The 8,497-nt window shown below is 51.7% G+C and overlaps 1 protein-coding gene across 1 annotated transcript; it reads right to left on the bottom strand.

Annotated features, from left to right (window-relative positions):
* Positions 1-5,953: 5,953 nt before the first annotated feature.
* NGA_2105200 (2og-fe oxygenase) lies at positions 5,954-7,203 on the bottom strand (the record flags this gene model as incomplete). The annotated part of the gene is made up of 1 exon (XM_005856305.1): positions 5,954-7,203. A coding segment is annotated over one exon (1,004 nt), but the record flags the coding sequence as incomplete, so codon positions are not given.
* Between the last annotated feature and the right edge of the window lie 1,294 nt (positions 7,204-8,497).

Here is an 8,497-nt window from a genome sequence, read left to right on the forward strand (position 1 = left end):
AAAAGCTCAAATATCTCGGATGATGGTTGGTGGATGACGCATGCCACCAGCCTCCCACTGTCAGCCAATCCCTTGAGGATCTTGCACACTGTATTTGGAATTTAAAATGCGTACATGAGAAATTTCATAATGCCGTCATGATATGTGAGCAAATGTTTCTTTCTCCTCAGTATTCTTTCATTTATCGTACCCGATAGTGCCATGAACGCGTCCAAACCTGAAGTTGGCTCATCGGCGAAGATGATCTCCGGGTCCGACAGGAGCTCTGTCGCAACGGACAGGCGCTTCCGCTCCCCCCCCGAGACGCCTCGGATGAAAGCTTGAGGTCCGCCGATCAGGGAGTCAGCAACCTTGGTCAAATTGACTGCATCGATTACCTCTTCAACTCTACGTAGACGGTCTGCGATCGGCACTTCCTGCTTCACACGCACCATGGCATGAAACGTCAGGTGCTCTCGGACTGTCAGTGTCGCGAAAAAGAGGTCTACCTGATGTACGTACGCACTTGTCGAGAAAAAGTGCGTGTCTACCGGATTCCGATCCAAGTACACGCAGCCATCAAAGCGATGGTTGCGCAGGGATATGCAATCAAGCAGAGATGACTTGCCGGCTCCTGACGCCCCCATCAAGGCCAACATTTGCCCTTTCTCGGCGTGTCCGACCACATTATATAAAATGTGCCGCTCTGCTGTCTTACTACCTAGACTCTCATTGATGGAGGTACCCCTCGTGGTGCCTCGACCCCCCGCCCTACTGTTTGTGAGGACGTCGCCCCCGTTGCCTCGGAATGGCATATTGGTATCGCGTCCCGAACCGTGTTGCTGACCCAGGAATTCCAAATTGCCCTGTAGTCTGGCGAGGTGCTTTCTTTTTATGGGCACGCTGAGCTTCCGGATATTCCACCGCAATGATGTCGCGGAACTTGGTTTTGGCGCGTCGTAACCTTTCCGATTTTGACCTTCATCGCTCCCGCTGAGCTTGAGATTAGACGACGCATTAGACAGTTTGCCGAGCTCGATGTCGGACGTGCCTGTCATTTTATGACTTCCGTCGAAACCCAACACGTGAATGGATCTGATAAGTTGATAGTGTTTCCAGCTTGGCAATCGGACAGACCACCCTCTAGGATGGGGAGGAGGAGGTGGAGGAGGTCTTGCTTTGCCCTGTTCTCTATCCAAATGTAGTGGGCACGCGCCTGCTGCACTGGTACACTCCTGCGTAAAGTAAGGCTCGCACTTTATTGCAGGAGGGGAAAGATTGTGTGTCAATACGTGTGACAGCCAGGAAGGCAGGGTAGGAGCGACGGGCTCTGCCGTTCCGACAACAGAGATGGCACGAGTGGTCAGACCCGCCTGAACGCGACGCGACGCCACCTCGAGCTCCAAATACCAAAGCACGAGACAGTGCTAGAGCATTTTTTCATGCAATAGATGAGACATGTGCCCCCGACGGTGTCTGGGACACGGGCACGTGACACGTCGCGTGACGGGCGAGTGTATCCTGGCAGATCCAGCGGGGCGCCCCACCATGCTCGGCCTCCATCACGCACATCGCCCATGTTACTTTCCCGTTTCGCCACTGCCTCGCTGCGACCGGGGGAGGCTACTAGGCAGGACATGCTTCTGACACAACCATTTCATGTATAGGAAAGGGCGAGAAAGCCTATGTTTGCAAGATTTCACCTCCCCGGCCACCACGCCAAGTCCGCAAGATCCAAAGCCAAGGAAGTAAATGGCAACGGAAGTCACACACAGCTTCCGACATCATCTAGTCAAGATGTACCCTCCCGATCTCCTCCTTTCGCGCTGCACTCTGGAGGGGCTACTCGAGATCCTTTATCGCCCTGCCGACTTGGATATTTATACTCGGCCCCTTTGGTGCACAAGGCAGGTGGGCAGGCCAAAGAGTTGGACATGCAGGACGGGATGCACATCGACATAGGCCAAGAGCTTGGCCGGCTGAAACATACGCTTCATGATGCCCAACGCCGCATTCTCTTTCGTGCCGAAGTTGCGACTGTGAAGAATTGCAGAAAGCTTTTAACTATAGGGTGTCGGATGCTACACTACACGGGAATTGGCAAGCCGTCCTGCTTGATATTCGAGAAAGAAAAACCTGTCGGAGAGACCAACGTGTTGAGCATTGAGACCCTAACTGAGCTCTTTGCAGCAGGAGGGGTCAGGACTCAGCTGGTATTTGTTAGCGCCCGGCATTCAGAAATTGTCGGCAGAGCTTTCATCGCTGCGGGGGTGCGGCACGTGGTGGCAATGAAGTGGGACGCCAAGGTCTCGGACCGCGCCGCCTGCATTTTCGCCGAATTCTTCTATTTGTCGATTGCCATGGGACGGACTGTGCGGCAGGCCTTCGAAGTAGCCAGCACGGCAGCGGTGACAGAGACGGGGGTCTCGTCAGAGGATGAGCAGTTTCTCTTGTTGCCGGCGGACGGGGAGCACGACCTAGCCGTGTTTGACGACGCGGAGATGGGCGAGTTCGTAGACGAATCGCCCCCTCCCGTTCCTAACACATGTGATCCCCCCCCCGTCCCATTTGTCGGGCGAAATGTGGCAGCGCAAGAAGTCATAGGACTGCTCTCGATGGTCTCCCAGGGAAACCGCTGCATCACTGTGCGGGGCCGGCCGGGGGTAGGGAAGACCGCCCTGGCCTCGAAGGTCTGCCAGTATCTGGCCGAGCGAAACCAATTCGATGCTATTTATATGGTTCCGTTGCGCCGAAAAGAGTATCGATCTTACGAGAAGGAAACGCTCTGCAAGGTGATTGGCGCGGCGATAGGCTTCGAGGACGCTTCGAACGAGAGAGAGATCGTCTTCCTTTTGCAGGATAAGCATCCTTCTGGCCGCGTTATCATGGTGTTGGATGGGCCAGATCGCTTCTTCAATCGTTCCAACTCCCTCGTCCAAGTCCTCAGCTACTTGCTTTCGCGGATACACGGTCTCCATCTGCTCGTCACCGCGGAGGGCTCCGTTTTGGGAAGCGGTTCGGGGCGCTTGGAAAGCTCATCCGAGAAAGTGGTGCACCTGGGACCGTTGTCTGATGTAGCCACCGCACATATGCTTGCAAACATCGCCCCGCCTGGCTTTGATTTGGAGGAGATGATGAGCAGGCCGTATGCGACGAGGGAGGAGGCGTACGCGGAACTAGCGGCTTCTCCTGTCATACGAGAGCTGCGGGGTCATCCAAAGGCGATCGTCATGTTCGCTCCTCTTCTGGAGGATCATCGGTTGGAAGATTTGTACGACAAAGCCAAGCAATGCTACGTGGATGCTAGCCAGGTTGTGGAAGTTGACACGCCCTCGATGGGGGAAGAGGAAAGTGGCATAGGAGGAGGAGGAGGAGGAGGAGGAGGAGGAGGAGGAGGAGGAGGAGGTGGAGGAGGGTCGAGAATCAGCAGTGCAGAGAACGGGAGAGACGAAAAGCGGGAGTTAGATGCGCTGGCGTTAGCGCGGGAAACAGAAGAGGCTCGACAGTTCCTGCGAGAGCCTACTTCTCAGCGCCTGTGGTTGGAGGTTGTACGACAGGGCGGAGCTCGGCAGTCGTCAAGTATGCACCAAGGAGTTCCTTGGTATCGCTTGACCGACGCGCTGCAAGAGGAGCTCCGCAAAGCCTTGATCGATGCATTAAGGCTATCGCGATTCCATATCGAGGATTTTTGCGCCACGCATTGCTCCACCAATGGGAATGGAGGCGCTGAGGGCAGTAAAGCCTTCAGTCCGCCTGCAGTATCTGAAACAAAGCAGGACAGCAAGGTCGCTGACGGAGCCACTATTTCCATCGCGGATAAGGATGGTACCATTCGGGGCCTTGAGCCAGGAGATATTCAATTCATCAAAGACCGATTAGTCATTCGAACGCCGGAGAGTGATTTGGTGCGTATCACGGACTTTGCGGTGTTTTGTGAGGGCTGGGTCCCTGCACAAAACTCGATCGCTTTGCTATGTAGGGAATGGCTTTGCAACAAGCCACGGCTGTTACATGGCTTTTTATCGCGGAAAGAGACAGAAGCCCTGCTTCAGGGGTACAAGGAAGGTACATTTCTGTTCCGTTTCAGCACGAGCCACCTAGGGCTTCTTTCTCTCTCCTTCGTCGGCAAAAGTCGCAAGAATTATCCAAACGATGAGGAAGGTGAAAAAAAGGCAAAGGCTTTGCACATACGACATTTTTTGGTCCAAGTGGAGGAAGACCGGAGATGCGTGGTTTTCATGGAGCCCGGTCGCTCCCGACACGCCTCGTTGGAAGACTTGATCATGTCCTCTGCAAGCTTGCTAGAATTCTATCCTGGCGTTCCTAAAGCTCATGCCCTCACGCAAATGCGGCGTTACAAAAGTTCCTAAAGCTTAGGAGTGAGGATATCTTCTATTTAGAATTTTTGTTAAATTTGGAAATTTTTGGACAGAAAAAAGTACATCCGGAAATCGAGAGGAATTTCGTGCCTAAACTCGATTTGACCGAAAACATATTGTCAATATGTATAGCTAACAATTATTCATTGGTATTTGGAGGATTACTAAAAAAATGCGGCACGTGTATGAAGTGATGGAAGGGATACCTTTTTTTTCAAATCATCCGTTAAAAACGTACGGGGTTTTGGCTTTTTTGTGTAACGTGTTTTTTAAATCCATGTCTGGCCCAGGGCACGCGAAAAGATTGGTCCACCCGCGTGCCTGTGTATAAGTAGTTTACCCTCTCTGTGGTCTACGAGGGCGCCCAGCTGCTTTCACTTTGCCCGATGCCGTAATCGTCTAACTAATTGTGGCCCAGTATCTGCCCCACCAGATTCGAGTTTTAGCTTCGCTCGGTGTCGGTAGTACGCGAGAGCTCAGGGGAGGTCGAGTTACGAAAGCAGCGCTCGGAGAAGACGACAGTATTTGAAAACTTGACCTTGTGTTGTACTTGGTAAAGCCCTTAAGAAAATAAGGGGTGTTAACTTTGCATTTTGTTCGTGTGGCTGAACTCTCAGATGCAACCTATCTCTTTGCCGTGTTACACACGATGAGCACACCGTACCCTGCAAGTCAGTTGCCAGCAACGAAAGAAGTGGTAACGACACCAGTAGCGATGCATGCGAAATTCAAAATAATGTTAAAACAATGTATTTGCTCAAGAAAAATCAAGGACACTTAGAGTTTAAAATTGAAGTGTCTTGCAAGAGCTGCTGTTACAAAATATGCCATTCCCCTTGCTTTCTCAATATAGGGTTTTCTGAGCCAGTGTGCTCCATGACACGCGTGCGCTTGGTAGATAGGACAATCTACAAAAAATGAATCGGAATTTTGTCGAATATGAAGGCCGGAAAGGCAGTCACACAATCTCTGTGAGGGGAACGGAGCAAAACATGAAAGGAGCTAAATGCCATTTGATGGCATTGGTATCTGCTTTGCAAGGATCTTAAAGCCAAATCATCTCATGGGTGATCAGTCTCACCACTTTAGAACATGGTTAGAATACATCAATTTGGCGTGCGTGTGTGTTAGCATGCAGCGGTGTGCTCATATCATGCAGGTCTTCGCAGGGGAGTTCCGCGCACGACCAAACCTCGTGCGGGATCGACCGCATCCCTGGGCAGCATCCGTGCGCCTGAAGACCATCGCGCTACGAAATATGCCGACATATTGGGACTTTCTTATTCTAAAGACCCTGAAAATTGGTATCTCATCTGTGCCATAATTTGATGTGGTGGTTTATGAGTCATGATATGCGTCAACGAGACGCTCACAATACTCTCAGACCTTACTATCGCGGTGTAAGATGCAACCCCAATCGATCGAATGCAAAGATTCATTGAGGGGGCATTTCTGTCCGTCTTTTTGCTTCGATTTGTCATGGCGAAGTCATACCGACTTTCAACACAACATCTACAGTCAATGAATGAAGCAGCGAGCTTTCATCATCGGTATGTCGAGGTCGCGCAAATGAAGGGAAAGGATGCAAAGTGTCGGCTGAAAGGGCAGCAGCAGCAAGTGAGAGACTACCAAGATGGACGTTATGAACACTTCGAATGTTTCTCTCCTGTCATTATTTGTCGCAGCGCCGTACGCAATGTTTGCTGCGATCCTGTCTCTCACGGTTTCCAAGCCCTCCACTCTACATACGTGGTTGGTGCTGAAAATGAAGGGAAAAGGCGAGCTCACATAGCGTGCTTCGTTTTTAAAGAATTGAATACTACCGATTGTTTACAATTGACCTACTTTCCCGGTATCCTTTTGTCGCATGAGGCGGGGAAGAGACACTCGCAAAGGGGCGGATTGCCATTCCGCAACCGCCGGAAGCTCAGCGAGACCCTACGCCCACGTGAGACAAGTCGGCCATTCACTTTGTCTGTCTTGCGACTAGCTAGTCCATGGGTCCAATTATAGCGAGCTTCCCCCTGCAGCACAAGCAAAGACCTCCGAGGAAGCAGCAAGGAGCATCGGGGGCCCGCTTCCCCGTCCTGAAGATCGTTATGCCTTTGTTCCCTGAAGTCCATGACGTAAGCACTTCCCAACGACATGATCAGCAGTCCATCCTCGAATAAGGAATGTGCATCTATATGGGCCGCAATGCCGTCTCCTGGTTGGTATTCATTGACAGTCATCTGATCACGGCCGAGGCAGGAAGCGTCCGTATCGGCGAGTGGCCCGCTCGGCCAGGCAACGCCGCACGCCTGTTGCTGTCGCCGTGCACGCGCCAGCAAGTCTCGACATTGGATGGGAATTGGAACGGTAGGTCGCCTTGTGTCAAGGCTTTTAGATCGAAAATCGATAGCCGCCGCGCCATAGTGCTGCGTCCGCCGAGTTACACCAGACTTGTCCCATTGCTTTGAGTCAAGCAGGGTTAGTAGCGATGATTCCTCTGCTTCGTTCAGAAACATGAAAAGCTGTAGCCCTTTAGGAAGACATGTAGCAGGAGTTAGGGTGTCTGCGAGAGGATCCACAATGACATTTTCAGGCTCGGGATTAATTTTGGCCTCATACGCTCGCCCGAACAGGACTGTGACTGGATGACGGGAAAGTCGACGTGGAAGCACTCGACCCTGCCACTCCTGCCTGACCTTTTCTGCTGTTTTGATGGAATCAAATGTCATATATGTTTTCCCAGGAAGAATTTGAACAGCAATGATAGCCGCGTCTGTCGAAAAAAGTGACCGAAAACGCGTCTCCCACTCGCTCCTCGCGACGTCGTCACCCTTCATGCCTACGCCCAGGAAGCACAGTGTGTCGGAGGATTGGACCGAAGGGCAGTATGGCATAAAATTAAACTTGTCTGTGCTTGATGGAAGAGGTCTGAATGAGGCAGACGTGGTCACGGGTTGTATAAGGGTCACGAGACCTAGGGAGGAGGTCGGGCAGCATGGGCGTCGCCGGCGCTCCGAGTCGGTGCGACCTGAGGAGTCGCGCCGGCGATCCCGGGTATAGTCCCGCTAATGTCTTCCAGGCAAGGGTCGAGCGCGAGGACTCCAAGCACTTCCTCAGTTGCAGGGGCAAGCGTTGTCGATGGTTCTAGAGCCTTCGTCTGACAACCCTCTGGATATCATTTCGCACAGCATCCGCAGCCTGCGAGTCCGTCGCGGGAACTACCGAGCGACGTCTTCAACAGAGCCCGGGTCTCTTTACCCACCTCAGACAAGCATGGGAGACGACGCGAACGAAAGCAAAAAAGAAGTAAGTAAATCATTTAGTCTCTCAGATGGTATGTAGATTGATTAAATACCAGGGTGGGTGCGAATATCAAAGACATCTTTCCAGCCTCCGGACAGTCATGTCAAGTTAGAGGACCTTCCCGTAAAATATCTCGCTACATTTCGAAGGTGAAACACGCATCGGACGAGTATGATGTTGTTTTTGTGAAAAATTACTATCACGAAAGGGCTCTGGGCCAATGCGTTTTGTGGCGGTTCATGCGACTTTGGTGATGTTGGGGTATACGGCCTCAGGACAAGAGTCGTCTTCGGGCTTTATCACTGACAATTAACTCAGCGGTGTAAAGCTTCTTTTCGGACGTACCTAATTAAACGCCATTTGTCTTATTCAATGTCTACTAGATCTACAATTACGAGACGAGCTGGCTCATCTTTGCAATGGCCTGGAACCAGCGCACCGACATGTCAAATCGTTTCAGGATCGCACTTGGCTCATACATCGAGGAATATAACAATAAAATTCGCATTATTGAGCGCATCCACTCCTCTACCTCGAGCGCAAACGGAGACGGAAGTCTTCAGAGGGTAATGGAATTCGACCATCCTTATCCTGCTACCAAGATCATGTGGTGCCCCGATAGAGAGCCTGTGAGCCCTCAGCGGGATCTTCTGGCGACAACAGGCGACTACTTGCGAATATGGAATGTCAATTCAGGAGAAGCGAAATTGGAGGCGTTGTTGAACAATGTGAGAAAATTAGGAAAAGGAGACGGAACATGAAGAGGCTGGAAGGAACCGTCGATGGACGCCGAACGCCTGTTGTCACTTTTTAAGCGAACGTCACACTCATGTTCACAACTTGCT

The sequence above is a fragment of the Nannochloropsis gaditana genome, assembly GCF_000240725.1.
Source record: "Nannochloropsis gaditana CCMP526 unplaced genomic scaffold scaffold007, whole genome shotgun sequence".
NCBI classification, from domain to species: Eukaryota; class Eustigmatophyceae; order Eustigmatales; family Monodopsidaceae; genus Microchloropsis; species Microchloropsis gaditana.